We start from the raw sequence: 24986 nt of genomic DNA on the forward strand, positions 1-24986 counted from the left end.
GGTGGAACCGACTTCCATCACTGGTTGTTGAAGTTGATAGCCTAAACAAATTTAAAGCTCAACTGGACAGGTATTTCGAACGAACGGAGGGGTGAAATGGGAGTGGGTTTTTTTTTTTTTTTTTTTTTTTGGCTGATGCTGAATAAGCTTGCTTTCTTGCATCATATGCCTCTGCTAATGCTAATGCTAATGAACCATGGCCAACCTCAACAGTCACGCACTGAATGTCCAAAGAGGGTTTGGAACCATTCAAAAGAACCCCATGCCAGTAACAACACACACACACACACACACACACACACACACACACACACACACACACACACACACACACACACACACACACACACTCCCAGGAGACAGGACAGCAGAAGATGAAGAAATAAGGATGAGAATAGCATAAAGTTAAAAAAAATAAAATAAATAAAAAATAAATAAATAAATAAAAATAAAATAAAAATTGAAAGAAAAAAAAATATATATATATAAAAAATAAATAAATAAATAAATAAAAAATAAAAATAGAAAGAAAAAAAAAAATATATATATATAAAAAATAAATAAAAAAATAATAATAAAATATAAAAAAAAATAAAAATAAAAACAAAATAAAAATAAATAAAATCTTTATCCATTTCTTGCCCACGTCTTTATGCTGCCCAAAGTAGTCCACAAAGAGAAAAAGGTGTACTGTCAAACAGAAGTAGTAATGTCATTCAAACATGATCGGCAGGAACAAGTTCTAGATATAATTCTGAATTCTGTTAATCTGGAGTGGTGTCAGAAGTCTCTGGTCAATGACAGTATCACTGAGCAGAGGAAGGATTTAGTTGCAGAGTCTTGATAAAGGATGAGTCAGAAAAGTGCAGCATCTGTTAAAATCTTTGCGTGTTCTTGAAAACCACAACAATTTTGTATATGACGTCATCAGGACGATGAGGCAGCACACAGTTGTATTATGATTTATAATGTGTTTTCAGTTTGATTTCTTGAATTAACACTGAGGTTAAAAGCCTTCCTGCGATTAAAGACAGCATTGCAGAAGGTTTGAAGGGCTTGGAAACTGTTGACAGAAATCAGTATCTTCTCACCTCTGGGACACAAGTTTGGTACTGTTGCCTTAAGAGCCAATCTTAGATCCTCATAAATGGAGCATTCAAAAAGTACGTGAGGAGAGTCTTCCGGTAGCCCACATCGACAGGAGACTGTATTGGAAAGTCTGAATTGGTAGAGTTTTGCGTTAAGCGAACCATGACCAGTTAGTATTATTATTATTATTATTAGCCATATGGTGCAAGGAAGCCTGAGGCTTATACTGCACCAGCCAAAAAAAATTGAGTTACCCTGAGAGAGAGAGAGAGAGAGAGAGAGAGAGAGAGAAGGGAAACACCAAGAAAGAGAGGAGAAGAATGATGATATCCAGCTCAGGACCCTGGGTGTGCCAGGCCCATACTCACCAGATGTGAGCCCCTGGGGTAATGTAGGAGGTAAACAGTGAGGGTGAAAACCATTTTCTGGTGGATGATGAAAGTAATGCAGTTACGTCGGGAACGAAGTTTTTGGTGATAGCTCCTTTTTCGTTAGAATTCCATCTATTCTGCCAGGTGTTCACTAACAAATTCCAGCATCTGATTCGCTCAGTTTTGGGATCAGCCTGAGGGTTAACAATGATTCCCTGAAATTCCATAGAAATGCCTTTGCGGATGTAAAAGCAAAGCCCTCTAAACACAACATACAGATCAAGTGGTATGGTGCCTACAAGAGTCTGTAGAGCTGAAGTTGATACTGTTCGGCAAACGTGAAGTAGGCTAAGGGAGAAAACAATGGTGAATAGCGGATAATTTAGTTTGTACAGTTTTAAGTGCAGTACGTCTAAACCAAAGGCTGGCAGCATAGGTTGTAATTGGGATTATGGCAGCATTATAAAATAGATGTAGGGTTTTAGTGTTCAATCCCCAGTCTTGTCTGGTAATTTGGAGCAGCATTGCAGTAAAACTCTTAACTTTGACGGACAGATGTTGAATATGCGCAGTAAAGGAAAAGCGGTCGTCGATGATAACTCCTAAAAATTTGGTGCTTCGGACAAGGGGAAGTGATTTCTTGTCTAGTTTTACAACTGGTGGTCTGCCTAGTCTAATTTGTGTTTAAAAATCATGATCTTCGATTTGGTTGGGGATAATTTTAATTTGTTCTTAGAGGACCAAGACGATAGTTCAAAGAGTACTTTATTGGCATAGTTCTAATTCAGATCTTGAGTTTCCATTCACTAAAATGATAATGTCATCTGCATAAGCAAGTTGTTGCACATTTTGAAATTCAGTTGTTCTAAGCAGCCAATCATCAAGAACTAGGTTCCAAATCAAGGGACCCAAAATTGACCCTTGGGGGCAACCACGGGAGACAGATCTGTGAATCTTCGTGCTTTTAGTGATGAAGGTGCGATCGACAAAGTAGTTTCTAACAAGTTTATAAAGCTGAAGAGAGCAGATTGGAACGGAGTCTACTGAGGGCACTCTCCCACCGTAATCAAAAGCGCCCTCAAAATCGATAAAGATCGCCATAACGTACTTGGAAGTGGAGCTGTCAATGAGGTGGTGAAGTTCTAATAAGGCGTCTTCACATCCAAGCACTTGCCTAAAACCGTATTGAAAAGAGGATGTGGAGCTTGTGGCTCCCTGCACTGTGGTAATTTTATTAGCGATTAATCTCTCTAACACTTTTCCCAGGTGAGAGAACAAGGCTATGGGGTGGTAGGATCTGGCATTATCTAGTGGCTTACCAGGTTTATGTAAAATCTTAAGAATGGCGTGTTTCCATGGTTTGGGAAACGTTCCAGTATTTAAGCAGTTGTTGAATAATTTAAGTAGAACTTTGGGCCTTAGGTCATAAAAGTGTTTAATAAATATATTGTCAATCAGGTCATCGCTGGGACATTTGTTTGACTGAATTTTATTCAAGACTGAAGTAAGTTCCTCTGCAGTGAATGGACTTGTTTCTTCTAAAGGAAGGTATTTTTGGTTTAAATCTCAAATAGATATATGGTGTGAAGTGTCAATAGTGAGATCATCATTAGGCAACAGTTGGTCCAAGATGGCATTTATGGAGTCTGTTAGTGTAAGAGTTTCCATACTGTTGGAAGTAATGGAGTTAAAGACGTCACCCAAGATCATTTTATTTTTAGCAATTTTATAAATGACGCCCAAGGATTATTATTCCCAGACATACGGACAAAATTGTGCCAGGATTGCAATTTGCTTTCATAAATCAATTTTACGTATTTCCTTTTGAGAGTTTTGTATTCTTCATGTAATCTGTTGACTTCTTCTTGAGGCCAAGTACGCCGTTTGCACTGAAAATTTTTCTGGCTTTATGTACAAGTTTCCGAGTAGAGGAAAGTTCATTATTCCACCAAGATGTGCAGTTAGTTTTTAGTCTTTTTATGCGCAGATTTCTGAATTGCAGTAATGATAATGTTTTGAATCTGCAGTGCCAGTTGTTCGGTGGTAAGAGAATTAAAATTTTCTAGGTTGTCTTCAGGCAAGTGAGAGAGAACGGAGCGATTAAAACGTTCTCATTTTATGTTTCTAAGAGAGTAACGTATGAGATTACGAAGAGGTTGTTGAAGAGGAAGAGTTGATCCCAGCAGGATGACGATAGAGCGATGGTCACTTGTTGTTAGGTCAGTTTAAACGTGCCAGTCAGTAATATAAGGAGCAATACGGGCTGTGGCCAGAGAGATGTCTATATTTGATTTACCCAGGGAATTAGAAAAGGTACATGGCTGGTTTGGTTGATTCAAGACAGTAAGCTGATGGGAGAAGATGGTATCCTCAAGCAGTAATCCCCGAGCATCTGTGAAAGAACTATGCCACAATGCAGACTTGGAGTTTAAGTCGAGTAAAATTAATAGAGGAATAAGGCCTAATGAACTGAATACGGAATCGATATAGTGTAAGTGAGGAATCAAGTCAGATGACGGAGGGCAATACATTGAGATAACTTAAGTCAAGTGATTAGGACTCAAGACTTGAATGCAAATGGCATGCTGTGATGTTAAACAAGACAAGAGTAAAACATCAACATTTTTATTAAATATTACGATGGCATGGCTACCTTAGGATCTGGATGAGTTGGTTGTAAAATCCGAGAAGAGCAAGGATATCGACAATTCGTCCTTTACTATGATATGGTTCTTGAAGAATGAGAATGTCAGTGAGTTCCTCCTCAGATACACGACTTAGCTCATCTGCCACGGTGCGTGAATGGTAAGCATTGGCTTGCAGAAATTTTAAGTTTACAGTCGAGATATTTGGATGGGAAGCGCTTGAACTCGATAAGACTGTGATATTAGAAGGGAATTGTTCGTTGCCTTACTGTGTCTTGAGCCTTTAAGTATTCAGGACAGTTGATATCTCTGACCGAATGATTAGCATCATGTTTGTGCCTCTTGCAATTAATGCAGACAGGCGGTTGATCCTTGCTGGGGGCACTCAGCAAAGATATGGCCTTGTTTGCCACAATGTCCACAAGAAGGTCTTTCTTGTTTACACATACTTGAAGTGTGTCCGAAAGCAAGACAACAATAGCACTTCATCACAACAATGAAAGGCTTAAATCGGTGAGCGGTCCACCCAATAAATAACTTGTCTAAAGTAGAAATAGCTGAAAAAATACATGGGGTAAAGTCAAACACCCAATTCAAAGTGTTCTTTGATTTGGAGCTAATTTTAAATCGGAAAGTGATCTCTTGTGAGATTTCTTCACGTGTAAAATTAAATTCTTTCAGGTTTTTGAAGTAGAAATCATCAAGTATTTCCTCTTTGGTTAAATCATTATCAATATTGTATACCAATAAGGTTGGATTCAATTTCTTAGGTATCTCAGGGATGATTCCAACATCAGACAGGATTTTTGAGGAAGAGATGGTATCCAAATTTTTACGGGAATCGGTTTCTAAAATTACGCCTTTGTTTTTAATGAGACAAAGAGCTTTAACTTTGACTTCTTTCAAGTCTTGCTTTAAGGTTTTGACTACACATTCTTTAACATCAATGCTCATAGTAAGAGTAGAACTCTCAGATGCCTTTAGGAGTAATAAATGTGGTTTTCTGGTTGAAGTAGTTTTAGCATTAGCGGATTGCAGACTGTCTGTTTGGTTAATAGAAATAGGGATTGTGCAGTAGCCTCAGAGAAGTTTTCGGGAGAAACTACGTTCAAAGAAGTATCAACTAATTCTGTAGAAGTTGAAGATTTTGCCATAGAAGCATATGAGAGAGGTGTGGGCATAGTTTTTGAGTCATCACTTCTTATCTGCTGCATCTTTATTTTCATCTTAAGAGCTTCATTTTCTGTAATCAAGCCATTCACAACTAATTCAAGACTGCTCCAAGAAGGAAGAATGGCTTTGATGGCAGTTTTTGTGACCTTACTATTGTCGTTTAATAAGTAAGTTTCAATTTCTTCTCACAGGAAAGTAAGTGCATCGACAGGGGAGAGATCTGAAAGTAAGACAGTCCCGACGTTTGGTATTTTAATTTTCCTGGCAGTTGAAGCAGCAGCCCTAGTCAACGTGTCAGGACTAAAAGGTTTTATTTGAGAAGCATCAGTAGCGACATTTATGGTCGTAGAAATTGGTACTTTACTTGAAAATTCAAGATGTTCTGATTTAGCCTTAGGAGTGGTTACACTTGTAGTTTCTCTTGTCGTACTTTGTTCCTGTGAAGAAACTGGAGGTGGAAACTCATCGGTGTTTACTGACAAATTAGTGGCACCTGTATTGTTCTTGGGAGGGATCCATTATGGAGAAGTCTCCTTTGTCACGGGGCAAGTTAATAGCTTCACTAATAGCCTCTGTCATCCTGAACCTATACAATTTTTAGCGATAAGAGGCAATTCTGTGGGATGAAGGGTTTTTACCTTTAAGGTATTTACCTCAGATGGTTAAATAAGCATACGGCAAGGAGTGGCAGGGAGGAAGCGATAGAAGTATCGCCCCGATATGTGTGCTAACTTGACCTTGGGGTAGCTTAATTGGCCCTTCTTGTACGAACTGAACTACTTGTGTTGGAAAATCTTTTGTCAGTAAAGTTGCTTATGCAGATCTAAAATTAATAAAATAACTTTACCTGATGACTTCTTTCAGAAGCTGATACACGCATTTTGGAGACTAAATATTTCTCTTCCTGATGATACCAAATACCACTGTTATTAACTGTTCAGGCAATTAAATGAAGACCAAATTAGTAGAGCACTTTTACACTTGACTGACGTGCTGCACAAGCATGCGTGCATTTATAATGACATACAGGGGCCAGTCACATTATTATTGCCACCTACCTAATATCCAGAATATGCACCTTTCGCAACATGCACCGCAGCCAGCTGCCGTGGGAGGGAGGGAGTCAATAAGTCTGCGGAAAGTTGCTATGGGTATCTGTGACCGTGCAGACTGCTGTTGTTGTTATTTGGTTTTTAGGAGCATTAGCAACTAAGGCCATATTGCTCCGGGAATATGTGGTGGTCATTCCCTGACCTTTCTGCATTCTCCGTATTTGGTGGTGACGGGCTCGAACCCTGGTCTAATCAAGAAGCGTGTGCTACGTACTGCTGCTCCTTCCCACCTGGCTACGGAGGTGCCTGTGCAGACTGCAGTGCACCCCGGAGTTCCTGTAGGTTCCTTGGTGGAGAACCCATCCGTCTGATGTGTCGATTGAGGTGGTCCCATAGATTTTCAATTGTTTTAAGATCGAGGGAATTCGGTGGCCAAGGGAGTAGCTTGAAGTCTTCATCGTACTCCTCAAACCACTCACGGACAATTCTGGTGACATGGCATGGCACATTGTCTTGCTCATAGATACCATTGCCCTCAAGAACACAGTCAACATGTACGGGTGTACCTGACTGGCAATGATTGATAGGTAACCATTTGCGTTCAGGGTGCCCTCCAGAGGTATCAGCGGACCCAAGCCATGACATGAAAACATTCCCCAGACCATAATGCCATCCCTACCAGCCTGCCTTCTGCCAACAATCTTGTCCGGATGTCTGTTCTTGGAAGTTTCACACAGTCCATCCACTCAGTGGAGCAGAAACCGTGACTTGTTGGAGAAGGCCACCTGTTGCCACTCGGCTGGGGTCCAGTGTCAGTATTGCTGCGCAAACTGACGCCGTTGTTTGTGGTGAACGGCCGTCAGCGTGGGTGCTGTCACCAAGCGTCTGCTCTGGAGCCCAATGTCCCCACGGTTCATTTGGACAACCAGTTGAGCAACAGTAGCGTGCCGATTGGTCCTGACCAACTATTTCAGCTGCCATTCACCTCTGGGATCAATGGCATGGGGATTCACAATTGGCTCGTCGGTTCAGCAAAACTGTCCCATTCATCCAGTCTTGATACACTTTCACCACTGCATCATATGAGCATTTCACAAAGTCCGCTGTTTCGGAAATGCTGGCACCCCTGGCCCATAGCCGATGATCATGCCTTTTTCCAGGTCTGATAGGTCACATGCTTTACCCATGACAGAGGCTGTTATTGTGTTCATGGATGCCAAACATCAAGCCTTATATGCTTGCAGTGTACGAACTTGACAAGTGCGCTGTATGATTCATTAGGCGTGTGTGATGTCTGAATTGGGGGTGGTCATAATATTGTGACCAGACTATGTATGCACCAACATCATCATCATCATCATCATGAAGAGGCTGAAGAAATATACACCGAAATTGAGAGACTTCTAGATGAACAGAAAACTCACTACACCATCATTATGGGGGACTTCAATGCTAAGGTTGGAAAGAGACAAAACAGCACAGAAAGGGAAACTATAGTAAATTTTGGAATTGGAGTAAGAAATGAAACAGGTGAAACACATTATTATTATTAGCCATATAGTGCAAGGAAGCCTGAGGCTAATGCTGCACCAGCCAAAAAAAATTCTGAATTACTGCATGCACGAGAGAGAGAGAGAAGTTGCAACACATACGACATAACCGATATCCTTCCTGATGAGACAGAACATGCAATGAAGAAAACGAAGAATCAAAATGCCCGGGTGAAGATGAAGTTGCCGTAGAGTTGTTAAAACTGGGCGGAAGAGACATGACACAAACTGGCAGGCCTTTTCACAAAATACGTTAGGAATGGCATGACTCCTAAATAGTGGAGTAATGCAATAATAATTTTTCTGCATGAGAAATCAAACAAATCAAATACTGGAAATTATAGACCAGTTAGCTTGTTGTCTCACATCAGCTTGTTGACCCACATTTCACAGGGGTCATTACTAACAGATTAGAAAGAATACTTATTGAGAATCAACCAAAAAAGCAAGCTGGCTTTAGAAAAGGATTCTCAACTATGCATTAGCATTAGCAGAGGCAATCGATGCAAGAAAGCAAGCTTATACAGCATCAGTTCATCATTTCGATTAACATTGTGGCGAGATTCAATCTTCCTTATATTTCAAGGGCACAGCTCTAAAACGTTCACAGACCGGCCGCCTGTGAATACCATTTTAGAGCTGTTTTACACTGGACCGAACCTATTGGTAACTCTCTAGGAGGCTTCTGGATCAGCTAGTGTATAATCTTGCTACCTCTACTCTGCAAGATAGTGACCGTAGGGAGTCCGAGTAGTGTGTATACGAGGGGCATTCTCGAGGCCACGTTATGTCAACAATCTGGATATATTCTTACCATGTGTACGCCATATTAAAAAATTTCATTACTTCATACAGCATGTCCCACCCACTTTTTCATACTATTGAATACAACATGAATTGTCAAACTAATAGAGTAAGCTTATCTGCAAAGTGGTGGTATTTCACCGGTTGATGGAAGTCATTTACCACCTACAATTTATCGTCCCACTGCAATTACTTCTACTCTTTCTAAAGTAATGGAGAAATCAATTAACCACCAACTCTTAAACTACCTAGAAACCTTCCGCCTGATCAACGATCGGCAGTATGGATTCCATCAGTGTTGATCCACTGGTGATATTCTGGCTTATATTACCCATTTATGGACTTTAATCGAAAAGTTCAGTGAAACACAAGCAGTTGTTCTTGATATCTCAAAGGCTTTCGATCATGTTTGGCATAAAGGTCTTCTAAACAAGCTTCTATCTTATAGTTTGCCAACTTTTTTTTTGTAATTGGTTATCCAGTTTTCTCTCTGACAGCTCACTGAGGGTGATGGTAGATGGCTCTCTGTCTTCTAACTTCTCCACTAATGCTGGTGTCCCCCATGGTTCGGTTCTTTCCCCCACTCTTTTCCTCTTGTATATTAATGACCTTCTTCCATTGAATGGAAAACTTATCCATAGTTTTGCCGATGACAGCACATTGCATTCCACTTTCCATTTTGAGAAACCTTGCCCTGCTAAATCAGCTTCAACTTCTCGAAAATCTGCTACCAATTCCTTAAATGCCGATCTTCAAGTAATTTTCAAGTGGGGCAAAGACAACTTAGTCTATTTCTATCCTTCTAAAACTCAGTCTTGTCTTATATCTGGCAAAAAGGATTCTTCTGCTCCAAAGATAAGCATAGGAGCAGAAGAATCCTTTTTGCCAGATATAAAACAAGAAGGATTCTTCTGCTCCTATGCTTATCTTTGGTGACACTCCGATTTCTAGGCAAAATGATATATCTCTTTTGGGGATTATCCCGACTTCTAATCTCTCTTGGCACAAGCACATTACAAATATTGATTACTCTGCATCTAAAAAACTTGGTTTTCTCTTTCGCTCTTGGCATTACATTTCTTCCAAACAGCTGTTCACTCTGAACAAATCGCAAATCCGCCCTACCATGGAATATTGTTCCCACATCTGGGGTGGTGCCCCCCAAAACCTCTCTCAGGCTTCTTGATTCCGTTCAGAACAGGGCAGTTAGGTTAATTAATGATTCATCTCTAACTGAGTCTCTACACTTGCTGTCTCATAGATGTACTGTTTCTGCTGTATGTCTCTTCTACAGATATTTCCATCGGCACTGTTCTTCTGAATTGACTTCTATAATTCCTGCTCTCTCTTTCAAAACAGTCGGAACACATGCCGCCACCAGCCAACATCCATTTACTGTCAAACTTCAAACTCACAGAACCAACTTTTCATCTTCCTCATTTATTCATTCAACTGCAGTTTTATGGAATAAAACAGTCTACAGAAGTTCAAGTCCAATGTCAACAAACATCTTCTTTCATCTTCTCTACCTCCAACCCAAGCACGGTACTAAGTGCTATAGGTTATAATACCTCTCATGTTTGGGGTTTACATAAAAAAAAAAAAAAAAGCCAAAAAAAAAAAAAAAAAAAAGCCAAAAAAAAAAACACACCTCTCATTTCACCCCTCCATTCTTTCCAAATGCCTGTCCAACTCAGCCTTAAATTTATTTAGGCTATTAGCTTCAACAACAAAAGATTGAAGCCTGTTCAACCAATCCACTACTCGCTGGCTAAAGGCAAACTTCCACACATCTATTCTACAACTATCTTTCCTCAATTTGAAACTGTGCCCCCCTCAGGTTCTTAGTCTGAGCAAGAGGAAGAATCCCATCAGCAGTCAGCTTGCTCAACCCATTCATGGCATCATACACCTCAATCAGATCACTTCACAGGTGCCTACTCTCCAGGCACTGTAATTTGCAGAACTTAAGCCTTTCTTAAATGCACCCCTTTGTTCCCTTCACCAATCTTGTCACCCATCTTTGTACTTGTTCTAGCAACTCTACATCCTTCCTAAAATCAGGCCTCCGGACCTGTACACAGTACTTTATGTGTGGCCTGTCCATTGCCTTGTATAATGGGATAAACACCTCCCTGTCCTTGCTAGCAAAATTCCTATATATCATTGACAAGACTCCATGACCTACCCTGGTGCCCGTCTGCACTGCTCAGCAAACTTCATATTTGACTGCACAATTACCCCTGGGTCCTTATCACTTTCCATTTCCCTGAGTGTAGTACCACACAGTTGGTACGTTTCTCTTCAGTTATTGCTACCCATATGCAGTACATTGCATTTGTCAATGTTAAACTTCAGTTGCCACTTCTCAGCCCATTTTCCCAACTTATCTAGATCCAGTTGGAGTAGCATACTGTTTTTACTGTCGTTAACAACCCTGCCAACCTTTGTATCATCTGCAAACTTGGACATTACACCTGATATACCTTCATCAATATCATTGATAAATACTGAAAACAACGATGGGTGCAACACCGAATCCTGGGGAACTCCACTAATAACAGTGTCCATTGATTATCACTCTCTGTCATCTCCCACTCTACCATCCCTTTATCCATTGTAGAAACTTACCCTTAATGCTATACCTCTCCAATTTGTACAGTAGTCTTCCGCATGCAACAGTATTAAAAGCTTTCCTGAAATCCAAGTACAGGCAGTTCTCGACTTTACGAGTTAATTCGTTCCTAGAACGCGCTCATAAAGCGGGAATTTATTTCCCGCTTTATGCTTAAAAATATAATATAATTTATGCTTAAAAATATAATATGCTTAAAAATATAAATATAAGCTTAAAAATAAGCTTAAAAATATGGGTTACTTTCTCAACAATGAAATTAATTAGCTAATTAGTTTATATTTAAACAATGATTGATTTATCAAAAGAAATGAAAACATAGTCTGTAAAATCAAGCAAATTATAATAATAGAGAAATTATTTATGACTTACAAATGTTGAAGAATGTTTATTCTTCATCATCATCGACTAAATGCACACTCGTTGAGCACTAATTTTTGGCTCGGCACTCGTTGGTTTGTTGCACAAGGAGTCGTCGTCTTCAGAAATGTTTCAAGAGGCATTTGTTTCCAAGATAATCATCTCTTTTCTTTATAAATTTCACAATTGCATGCATAAGCATTTTTTAACAGCACACACAAATTGCAACTAACATGATTCGCGTGGAGTAACAAGTTTACGAAGCTTAAAAAAAAAAAGGAACGAAGAGAAGATTCTGAAAATTTATTTGTTTTTTATACGATTGAAGATTTCAGTAAAGGGGAAACACATTTCACACCATAATAATATAAAAACCATACAATTCCAGCTATCGGTACTTTCGCAAATGCATAACATCGAGCTTACTACCTGTTTATAATTACTTATAATAACAAAAAAGCCCAATAAACCAGAAAGTGCAAATTGTTTTTGTTTTATGGTCGTGACCTCCGGAAATGTGCTTTAGAAAAATATTACAAAGGCATTTAAAATTGATTCTTATAACAAAACATATGATAACGATGAAAGGGTAGTGTATTTTAATGATTTGAATTGGTAACTAATACAATTTACAAACCACCCTCGTGACCTTTTATATGGCCTTAAGGTCACACTCTTGACCATAAAAATGACATTTTAGAGAGATAAATAGCTTAGTTATACAGCAAAAATTTCAACTTCCAAAATCTTCAAACAAATTACCCAAAAAACAATGTGTTATTGGGTTCACATTACGATATTTTAACGATACAATGGTGTCTATGGAACTGATTAATATCGTAAAGCGGGGTACACTGTATTGTATAACTATAACTATGCACATGGTTTCAAATGTGGTATTTGTGAATGTTTAGCATTCATTTTTTGCAATTAATGTTCATATTTTCGATTTTGTTGATACTTGATACTTGAGGAAAAAAACTCGTAAACCCGGGAACTAGTGTTATTGTTATTTGTTTTTTTTAGGAGCATTAGCAACCAATGCCACATTGCTCCGGGGATGTGCAGTGGTCATTCCCTGACCTTTCCGCATCCTCTGTGTTTGGTAGTCACAGGCTCAAACCCCGGTCTAATCAAGAAGCGTGTGCTACACACTGCTGCTCCTGCCCCGGGAACTCGTAAAACGAGAACTGCCTGTATATGATATCAAAATTATTTTTGGCATTCAGTTCCTTTGTGACCACATCATAGTATCCAATCAAATTGGTCAGACAAGACCTCCCTTTAACAAACCCATGCTGTGTCTTAACTATTACTGCAGTCTTGTCTAGATGATCCTGCAATGCTTCTTTAACCAGTGATTCCATTATTTTCCCCAGAACAAAAGTTCAACTAACAGGTATGTGGTTACTTGTGTCACCTTTTGAACCCTCTTTTGTGAATCGGTGATACATTGCACACCTCCAGTCCATGGGGACCTCCCCTTCCAAGGAAGCTCATAATTATGGCTAAGGGTTTGTTTACTTCCTTTGCTGCCTCCTTTAATATAACTGGATAGATCCCATCGACCCCAGGTGCCTTCCTTATGTTTAACTTCAACAATTTCTCCTCCACTTTGCTCTCAGTTATTACAAAATCACTTAGCTCCCTGTTAGCGTTTGATAAACTTCTGGCACTCCCCTCATTGAATAACTTCTCATGTGTGAATGTAGATGCAAAATACTCATTCAGTTTTATCAGTTACCTGAGCATGATCATCAATATTCAACCGATCTATGTTAAGTGGTCCAATCTGAGTCATCTCTTTCCTTCTAGAGTTTACATAAGTGAAGAACTCTTTGCTGTTTTTCTTTGCATCCTTTGCTAAAGATTTCTCGTAATCTGCCTTCGCCTGCCTAACCTTCTTTGTGACTTGATTACAGACTAGTTTATACCTGCCACAGGCTTCTGTATCACCTGATACTTTTGAACCCCAGGGGCTGACATCTGGTGAGTATGGGCTTGGCAAACCTAGGGTCCTGAGCTGGATATCATCATCCTTCTCTTTCTTGGTGATTTCTCTCTCTCTCTCTCTCTCAGGGTAACTTGGGAAATTTTTTTGGCTGGTGCAGCATAAGCCTCAGGCTTCCTTGCATCATATGGCTAATAATAAATAAAAATAAATATGCATCCCATACATTATTCTTCTCTGCCACAAGCTTCATTAATTTATCTGACAGCTATTTAGGCCTAAACCTTGAACAGTATTTCTTAGTTGGAATGAAAAGCCTAGTAGCCTCCAAAATTAAGTCACTGAAGGCTTCTCATTTTGAACTCATCGTTGGTAACATCATCAGTTGATCCCACTGTACAGAATTTAAAAACTGTCTGAGACCTCTGTAGTCACCTTTACAAAAGCAAAGGCCCTTCTCCTTTAGCCTTGATGGTAATTACATCTTTAAGTAATTCCCACATCTGTACTTTGTGATCACTGTCACCCAGTGGTTCCTTTATCTGCAAATTCTTAATGCATGAATAATCACTGCTGATAATCAGATCAAGGGTATTACTCACTCTGGTTGCCTCTCGAACATGTTGCTATAGAAAACATTATCCAATAAATCCACAAAATCCTTGCTAGTGTGTGAGTGACCAACCCACAAGTTCCAGTCAATATCTGGAAAGTTAAAATCCCCCATTATAAGACATTCTGATTTACTGGCCCACTCTATTTCTCTGCACAACTGCTCATTATACTCATCAGATTCATTAGGCCTATAACATACACCTACTCTAATTTTTGCTTTCCCAGTACTTATTTCACACCAAACAGACTCAACACTGCATTGTCCACCAACATCAATTGGATGCACTTACTTAGATTTTATGTGTTTCTTAACTAAGAGCATAACCTCTCCCCCACTTCCTGTCTTGTCTATCCTGCCTGTACACATTGTACTCCCCAAATTCCAATTCTGCATTGCTTATATCTGTGTGACACCAAGTCTCTGATATCCCAGCAATATCTGCCTTTGATGTCTTGACTAGCACTTCAAGCTCATCAAATTTATGAACTATACTCCTAGCATTGCTGTACATGCAAGTATACATGCACCTGTTCCTACTCTTGGTTACCCTAACACAGCCCATGTATTTAATTGTTCCACTATGACTCCCAGCAGTCCTGAAAATCTCCATTACCTTATGGATCACCTTCATGTAATATCACAGCTAATGGAGAAAGCAAAGGAATATAAAACACAATTATGCCTAGCATTTGTGGATTTTGAAAAGGCATTTGACTCCATACAGCATAAAACAACATTTCGGGCACTGGAAAGACAAGGTACAGACACCCCATACATAATGATTTAGAAGAAAATATATAAGAATGCTACCTCCTTTATTACACTAGACAAAGACAATAGCAAATTTAAAATTGAGAAAGGAGTTTGACAAGCAGACACAATATCTCCAAAGTTGTTTACTGCTGCCCTTGAAGAAGCTTTCAGAAGGTTTGGACTGGTCGTAGAAGGTGTCAATGTGAATGGAGAGTACCTAAACCATTTACGATTTGCAGATGACTTTGTGATCATAAGCCATGAATTAGAGGAGAACCTTAATCAGTTATGCAGAGTTAGGAAGGATTTCGGACAAAGTGGATGAATATGGCTAAAATTTCAGATAAAGTGGATGAATATGGCTAAAATTTCAGATAAAGTGGATGAAAATGGCTAAAACAAACGTAACGATGAAGAAGTATCCACAGAAAGGAATATAATTGTGAAGGGGTAGAAATTGAAAAGGTGGACTCATATACTTATCTTGGATAATTCATTAGCTGTAACAATGATAAATGGTTGGAAGTACAGAGAAGAATAAATTTCGGATGAATAGCATTCAGGAAATATAGTCAAATACTGAGGAGCAATATCCGAATTTGCCGAAACGTAAAACAATGAACCAATGTATACTCTCCACCACGATTTACGGAAGTGAAACTTGAGCACTCACCAAAAGAATGGAAGAGAAGCTGAAAACTACACAGCAAAGAATGGAACGAATTATATTAGGAATCAGACTGTTGGATAAGAAGAGAAACACATGGATTAGGCAGCAAACACAAGTAAAGCACATTCTTATCAAAACTAAAGAGCTGAAATGGACTTGGACAGGACACATAGCTCAAAGACATGATGACAGATGGACCAAGAAAATAACAGAATTGTACCCAAGAGGAGCTAAAAGAAAACCTGGAAGACAACAACAGAGATGGACAGATGAAATTCAAGCGTTCATGGGTAGTAAATGGATGGCCATTGCACAAAACAAAGGGAACTTGAAAGTTGCTGGAGTGGCCTTCATCCTGCAGTGGATTGAAAACGGCTGATGAGGATGATGAATACATATGCTGGCCAAAAAAATACAAACCTTTATTCAGTATCGAATTGGGCCACTTTTGTTTTGAATAACAGTAAGCGTGCAGAGCAGTATATATAAGGTGTTTTAGTGCATTTTCATCTAATTGTAACCATTCTTCCATCAAAATATCACATAGCTGCAACAAAGTTGAAGGAAGAGGATTATGTTGCCTAATAGCCCTCTCCAGCATATCCCCCGTATTTTCATAGGATTGAAATTGGGTGAATGTGGGGGCAATGGAAGATGATGGAAATCTGTATCATGTTCTCCAAAGCATTGTTGCATGGTTCTGGCATGATGCACTGTTGCAATGCTTCCATAAAGTGGCCATTACCTTCAGGATAAAAATTAGCATTGCAGGGTACAGCAGATCTGATACAAAATTCAGGTACACCCTGGATGACATTCAACTTTCCACCAGTATCAACAGGCCCAGTCTGTGCCAACAAAACATTTCCCATACCATGATACCACCTCCAAACACTTGGGTTGTCTTAACAAAGTCATGTGGTCAGACAACTTGGGTTGTCTGACCACATGACTTTCTTCCATCTTGCCAGTGTCCAATCAAGATGTTCTCTACACCAAGCAGATTTTTTTGCTTTTCTTTGAAACAAGTGGCTTCCAAGTAGGTAGGCAACTACCAATATCCAATTTCTTCAATTTCCTGCATATGGTATGGGTTGAAATAGGGCAGGTCTGGGTTTGGTTGAATTCAGATGTTATTTTTTCATACAGTCCACCTAATAGTATGACAGCTTTGCTCTTGTTTTTCTGCCACATTTATGCTTTCCATATGCCTTTCAGATGTGAAAGGATTGCTTTCAGTCATTAGAATCCTTTGAGATGGATTTTTTAAGAAACCAGTTATGTTTTTCATTTCTTGAATCATGGCTCCTGCTAAATGTGTGCACCCACGATAAGACCTTTTTCAAAGTCTGATAGATCACAAGTTTTCCCCATTCTGGCTTCAAATTACTACAGTCACATAGCCTCTGCATCTTTATACTCAATGAGGTAACACATCACCCTAAATCACAGTTTTCTTTGCATCTATTTGTATTTATTTGCATTTCTTCTGTCTGAGACTGTCTTAATACACAGGTTTGTATTTTTTTCGGCCAGTATGTATAAGAGATTAAACAACACTGTACTCCATACAAATTTAAAAGCAAAAAATGAGCAAGTTTATTGAAACAAGATGGAAAGAAAACCTTACAGAAAACATTCCAATAACCCAACCATTTAGAAGCCAATTTTGATAATGTTGCAAATTCCTTGTGGATATTATTTTCAAGTCTAGAAGAAGAAAAAATAAGGTGATTATAAGAAATTATATAAAATGCTGCCCTTCTTTTAAAATTAAATAAATTGTGTAAATTATGAAGGGGAAAAATACATTATGAAGACACACTGCACTACCTAATTTTAATGAATTATGCAATAATTACGAAACTTGGAGTCTAGAAAAATAAATTTCAAAATAACTCAAAACAAAACAAAAAAAAGGTGATATAGTTGTACATGTTGGCACTAATGATATTAAGAGTAGGAGACCAGTGGAATTACTTAACAAGTACAGGTCACTGTTGAAAAAAAGCCGTGGATTAGGGTAGAATTTGAAAGTGTCTGCAATTCTGCCCAGACACAATAGGAGGGAGTATATGATGAGAGCCTTGTCGATCAATTCGGCCCAGGAAAGATTGTGCACGGCTCAAGGGGTAGAATTTTTTTTCAGCCTGGTCTGTACTTGTTAACAGGAGAGACTGCTTCTACAGGGATGGGATACACTTAAATAAAAAGGGTGCAAGAATGTTTGCTGACGCTATCGAGGCAGTGTTAGGTGGGTCGGAAAACTGCTAGATTGGGGGGATACAAGGACTAATAGATTAACAGTAGCCGCTGGCAGAGGTGAAAGTGATTCTGGCACTGCTTCTATTGGAATGAGCAGCAGACTGGAAAATAAGATGCAGGATATTTCAGAGACTGCTGGGGGTAATTGGGGTACAAGTAAACACATGGGTTGTGTTAGGGTAGCTAAGAAAAAGAACAGGTGCATGTATACTTGAGTGTACAACAATGCTAGGAGTTTGGTAAATAAATTTGATGAATTTGAGGTATTGCTCAAAGCATCAAAGGCGAATATTGTTGGGATATCAGAGACGTGGTGTCACACAGATATAAGTAATGCAGAACTGGAATTTGGAGAGTACAACGTCTAAAGAAAGGATAGACAGGATAGGAAGGGAGGAGGGGTTATGCTATTAGTTAAGAAACACATAAAATCCAAGGAAGTGAAGCCAGTCGACATCGATGGACAGTGCAGTGTCGAGTCAGTTTGGTGTGACATAAGCATTGGGAGATCAAAATTGAGAGTAGGAGTGTGCTATAGGCCTAATGACTCTGATGAGTATAATAAGAAACTGTACAGGGAAATAGAGTGGGCCAGTAAATCAGAGAGTCTTATAATGGGGGATTTTAATTTCCCAGATATTGACTGGAATTTGTGAATTGGTCACTCACACACTAGCAAGGCTTTTGTGGATTTATTGGATGATTGTTTTCTACATCAGCATGTTCGGGAGGCAACTAGAGGGAGCAATACTCTTGATTTGATTATCAGTAGTCATTCTTCATGCATTAAGAATCTGCAGATACAGGAACCACTAGGTGGCAGTGATCACAGCTGAAGTGGGATTTACTCAAGGAGGTAACTACCATCAGGGGTAAAGGGAAGGGTTATTACTTTCGTAAAGGCCACTACGATGGTCTGAGACAGTATTTAAATTCTATACAGTGGGACCAACTGATGATGTTACCAACAGCAAACTCAAAATGGGAAGCATTCAAAGAACTTATCTTGGAAGCTACTAGGTTTTACATACCAACTAAGAAATATTGTTCAAGGTTCAGGCCTAAATGGATGTCAGATGAACTAATGAGACATATGGCAGAGAAGAAAAATGCATGGGATACATATAAATTAACATGTGACACAGAAGCCTATGATAGATATAAGTTGATCTGTAACCAAGTCACAAATGAAGTTAGGCAGGCGAAGGCAGATTACAAGAAATCTTTGGCAAGGGATGCAAAGAAAAACAGAAAGGAGTTTTTTACTTAAGTAAACTCTAGAAGTAAGGGGATGAATCAGATTGGTCCACTTGATATCGATGGTTCAACTGTTAATGATCCTGCTCAGGTAGCTAACAAACTAAATCAATATTTTGCATCTACATTCACACATGAAGAGTTATTCAGGAAGGGAAATGCCATAGATGAAGTAAACACTGGCAGTGAGCTAGATGATCTTGTAATAATTAAGAGTAAAGTGGAGGATAAATTGTTGAAGATAAATACAAGAAAGGCACCTGGGGTGGATGGGAGATCTATCCAGTTATATTAAAGGAGGCAGCAAAGGAAGTAAGCAATCAGTTAGCCATAATTATGAGAACTTCCTTGGACTCAGGGGAGGTACCCACAGACGGAGATGTGCAAATGTAACCCCAATTCACAAAGGAGGATCAAAGGCTGACACAAGTAATTATAAACCTGTGAGTTTAACTTCTGTTCCAGGAAAATTAATGGAAGCACTGGTTAAAGAAGCACTGCAGGATCATCTTGACAAGAATTCAGTTATAGCTCAGACACAGCATGGTTTTGTTAAGGGAAGGTCTTGCCTGACCAATCTGATTGGATACTATGATGTAGTCACAAAAGAATTGGATGCAGGGAATAACTTTGATATTATATATTTGGATCTTAGAAAGGCTTTTGATACTGTTGCACATGGAAGACTGCTGCACAAATTGGAGCAGTGTGGCATTGGTGGCAAATTGTTGCTATGGATAAAGGGATGGTTGAGTGGCAGAAGACAGAGAGTGGTAATTAATGGACACTGCTCATTGTGGACTAATGTTATTAGTGAGTCCCTCAGGGTTCAGTGTTGGGTCCATTATTGTTTTCTGTATTTCTAAATAATATTGATGATGGTATATCAAGCTTAATGTCCAAGTTTGCAGACGATACAAAGGTTGGCAGGGTTGTTAAGGACGCTACTGACGCTATGCTGCTGCAACAGGATCTGGAAAGGTTGAGCAGATGGGCTGAGAGGTGGCAAATGAAGTTTAACATTGACAAATGTAAAGTACTATATATGGGAAACAGCAACCCCAGAGCAACGTATCAACTCTGTGGTACTGCACTGACAGTGGTAGAGAATGAAAAGGACCTGGGGGTAATTGTGCAGGCAGATATGAAGTTCTCTGAGCAGTGCAGATGGGCTGCAAGAGTAGCTCATTGTGTCTTATCAATGATATACAGGAATTTTTCTAGCAGGGATAGGGAGGTGATTATTCCCTTGTATAAGGCAATGGTCAGGCCTCACCTTGAGTACTGTATACAGGTCTGGAGGCCTCATTTCAAAAAGGATGTAGAGTTGCTGGAACGAATACAGAGAAGGGCAACAAGGTTAGTGAACGGAACGAAGGGTTGCTCTTACGAAGAAAGGCTTAAGTTTTGCAAATTACAGTGTCTGGAGACTAGGCACCGGCGAGGTGATCTGATAGAGGTGTACAATGCCTTGAATGGTTTGAGCATGCTCAATGCTGATGGATACTGCCTCTTGCTCAGAATAATCACCTGAGAGGGCATAAATTCAAATTGAGGAAAGACAGATGTAGGACAGATGTGCAGAAATTTGCCTTTAGCCAGTGGGTAGTGGGTTGGTGGAACAGACTTCCATCCCTTGTTGTGGAAGTTGATAGCCTAAATAAATTTAAGGTTCAGCTGGACTGTTATTTCGAACGAACGGAGGGGCGAAGTGGAAGGGTTTTCTTTTTCTTTTTTTTTTTTCTTTTGGCTGATGCTGCTTTCTTGCATCATATGCCTCTACTAATGCTAATGCTAAAATACTGTACTTAATTAGTTAGTTAGTTAGTTATTTTGGTATTTAGGAGCATTAGCAACCAAGGCCATATTGCTCCTGGGATATGCAGTGGTCATTCCCTGACCTTTCCGCATCCTCCGTATTTGGTGGTCAAGGGCTCGAACCCAGGTCTAATCAAGAAGTGTGTGCCATGCACTGCTGCTCCTGCCGACCTGGCTACGGAGGCACCCTTACAAATACTTTACTGTTTTATGAACTAAAGAAATTAAATGAATTAGAAGAGAACACTAGTTACAAGAAATCATGTTATATTTATTTATTTAGAAATTGACTGTATGCTACTGTAATTAATAAAATTATTCTGAGAAAATGTCAAGATTACAGAGACAACTCTGTAATCTTGACAGAACAGCAACTTGCCCTTAATGCCATTCTACTCCAATTCGTACAGCATACAGCAGTCTTCCATGTGCAACAGTATCAATAGTTGGGTTGTAGGGACGTTTTCTGTTGTTTTCTTTCTAAGCTTCTTTCAATAAACTCGATCATTGCTTTTTTTCTTTTTGCCTTTAAAATTTATATGGAATTCAGTGTTTTAAATCTCTTATAAGAATTTAAAAATTAATCAAAAATGAGTAATATATATATTATTTTGATAGTTCACTTAAGCAATATACATAATAAATGCAAGATTCAAAAATAAAAATAAGTTGTACCTATGCAATTCTTTCTTGCACTCAGTAGTCTCCACAAATGCATCATAAGGATAAACATTTTGTGATGAAGTTAGCAGTTTTTGTACTACATGAGATTTTCCCTCAAACTTCTTACTTAATTTTTCACCAAGCGGCAAAAATTCATCACCATCATCATCGCTAGAAATATCAACACAAGAATTCGTGGGTTTCTTATGCGTGTTCGTCACTTTTATTGTTTCAAAACTGTTTCTCTTTTGACAATTCATCAATATTGGAAAACATTTATCATCTATTGACTGGCAAGCCTCAGTAGTCCTGTTTTCATTTTGTGTCACACTATCTTGTGAGGTAGAGGAAGTCACAAAACCGCTGTCATTATTTTGGGTTTCCTGGGTGCTAGAGTTACTAAATGAATTTCCTAAACACTTACTCAAAATGGATTTCTTTGGAGGTGAGATTTGGTCCTCCATGTCACTTAGATTATCCGAGTCACTTTCTTTATAGGGTACTGTACTTGTTCCAGATTGACTGTCGCTATCACTTTCTTGTATTGGTTGTTTTACTAAAATAACTTCAATCTCACCTTCATCTTCTTCCTCCATGCTGAGAGCACTCTGAGTGTGATCTGCAAGATAATTTTTAAACTATCAGCTGTTAGCTATTAATTTACAGAATAATATTTAATTAACTATTTATTTAGTATCATAATAAAAATTTTTTTAAACAATGGATAAAATATATAAAACAGGCTGAAGCACTAATTCAGCCTCTCGCATTATTTAAAAACGAAATATATAAAACACAGCAAAGACCACATGTAGTAGATCAGATATAAGTAGTAGTAGTGGCATGTGATGCAAGAAAGCAAGTGTATGAGCTTATGCAGCATCAGCCAAAAAAAAAATCACACCATTCCCTCTAAATGCCTGTCCAGTTCCTCCTTAAATTTATTCAACCTATCAACTTCCACAACGACAGATGGAAGTTTGTTCCAGCAATTAACCACCAGCTGGCTAAAGGCAAATTTGCGCACATCTATTCTACATTTGTCTTTTCTTAATTTGAATTTATGCCCCCTTAGGTTCGTAATCTGAACAAGTGGAAGGATCCCATCAGAATTCAGCATGCTCAACCCATTCAAGGCCTTATACACCACAATCAGATCACCGCGCAGGTGCCTAGTCTCCAGCCACTGCAATTTGCAGAACTTAAGCCTCTTTTTGCACACAGCAATGCTGAAACACGTTCCTTGCTTATTTTTCTTCCAGGCATGGTTTTCTCAGTCTTTGACACTTGTGTGTTTACAGGCAGAGCTCTCCAAAACAGTCCCGTCTCATCAAAGTTGTACACCTGGTTCAATTCATAACCCTCCTTTTGAATAAAATCATTCAGTTGTTTCCTGAAAGGCTCAACAACTTCAAAATTACAACAGCTTCAAAACTAGCGGGAGCCAGACGTGTTCAAAGCCGCTGTGGATTTTTCTTATTTATTGATTTGAAATTATTGTTTTTCTAAAACTTTTGATTTAAATTTAGTAGTATAGCATTATTTTGTGATTAATCTGGTGTATTTATTCTTTACTCGGCATTGTAATTGCATAAAAGTATCGGTAAGGGTAACAAATCCACGTGTTACAAGTTGCAGCTCCGCTGAACGAGAAGTTTTTTAGCCATATTTAGCGGCTTTATTGACCATTTTTTACATCAAATTATTTTCTATAAGTAACTTATAGACCTAGTCAGGATCGTTAGTTTATTCTGAATTGAGACAGTGAGATTTGGAAGTTAATTAATACTTAAGTGTCCGTAGATTTACCGTTCGTAACTTGCCGCCTTTGTTATACGATACGTTATATTCCGAACTAGATAGCGTTAGTATAGCATAGTATAATATTGTCAATTAATCAGTAAAATCTATTAAACTTGTTAAACTTTGATGTCAATTAAATTGTACTTTTAACTAAATATATATAACGACTTAGATTACAAATGTAACATAATTAATTAATACATAACTTGATATGGAAGTTATATAAAGGGAACTCGTAGATAATTAATATTTGATACTGAAATATATATATACCGTTATAACTGTGTTGGGATACAAGTTTAGGGTTATAATTTTGTACTGAAATTGAAATTTTATTGAAATTAAATCGAAATCGTGCCTCAGACCAGAGCAGAAAAGCAAAACGCTCAAGATAATGGCAGTGCTGTGGCTCAGAGGAGAACTGGGGGGGGGGGGGGGCAGTTGCCCTCTGAATCACAGCCTTTTAAAATGCACTGCTTGCATGATGTTTGTGGAGCAATCAGGTATGGGACATGATATTGCCATGGGGGATGTCTTTGTGTGTGCGCGATGCAAGGAGTGTAACGAAATCAGGCAACAACTCAGTGTTGTTAAGGGCCTATATGAAAGCTTCAAAAGACAGGGTGGATGCCCTCGAAGGAACTAAATTGAGGGGCCCATCAAGCTTTCAGCTGCTTACATCAACGCCAGAGCTTGCACTTGTTCATCGTGCAACACAGCTGCAACCCCCAAGGCAGAATGCGCTGGTCCCACAGGAATTAGTAGTTGTTGATGACTCTATTGTCAGGGGAAACTGGGAACATGCTTTGTAAAAAGGATAGGTGGAACAGGACCAGGGTATGTCTGCAAGGGGCAAAGGTTGATGACGTTGCAGAGCAGATATCATCTTTTAAGGGCACAAAAGGTGATACAGTTGTACATGTTGGCACTAATGATATCAAGAGTAGGAGACCGGCAGAATTACTTAACAAGTACAGGTCACTGTTGAAAAAAAACTGTGAATTAGGGTTGAATTTGAAAGTGTCTGCAATTCTGCCCATACACAATAGGAGGGAGTATATGATGAGAGCCTTGTCGATCAATTCGGCCCTGGAAAGATTGTGCAAGGCTCAAGGGGTAGATTTTTTTTTTTTTTCAGCCAGGACTGTACTTGTTAACAGGAGAGATTGCTTCTACAGGGATGGGATACACTTAAATAGAAAGGGTACAAGAATATTTGCTGATGCTATCGAGGCAGTGTTAGGTGGGTCGGAAAACTGCTAGCTTGGAGGGAGACAAAGACGAATAGATTAACAGTAGCCCCCGGCAGAGGTGAAAGAGATTCTTGCACTGCTTCTATTGGAATGAGCAGAAGCCTGAAAAACAAGATGCAGGATATTTCAGAGACTGCTGGGCGTCATTGCGGTACAAGTAAACACATGGCTTGTGTTAGGGTAGCTAAGAATAGAAATAGGTGCATGTATACTTGCGTGTACACCAATGCTAGGAGTTTAGTAAATAAACTTGATGAA

At 39.0% G+C, this 24986-nt stretch overlaps 1 protein-coding gene across 1 annotated transcript in view; it reads right to left on the reverse strand.

The window, feature by feature from the left end:
* Positions 1–24986, reverse strand: part of mms4 (Methyl methanesulfonate sensitivity 4) — a 219978-nt gene that overhangs the window by 180281 nt on the left and 14711 nt on the right. The window contains exon 2 of the mRNA XM_090371307.1: positions 21685–22291. Within this exon, the coding sequence (XP_090227433.1) occupies positions 21685–22291 (607 nt within the window). The remainder of the gene's footprint in view (positions 1–21684; positions 22292–24986) is intronic.

This window comes from Mastigoproctus giganteus, chromosome 4 (assembly GCF_048544385.1).
Source record: "Mastigoproctus giganteus isolate SK-2022 chromosome 4, ASM4854438v1, whole genome shotgun sequence".
NCBI classification, from domain to species: Eukaryota; Metazoa; Arthropoda; class Arachnida; order Uropygi; family Thelyphonidae; genus Mastigoproctus; species Mastigoproctus giganteus.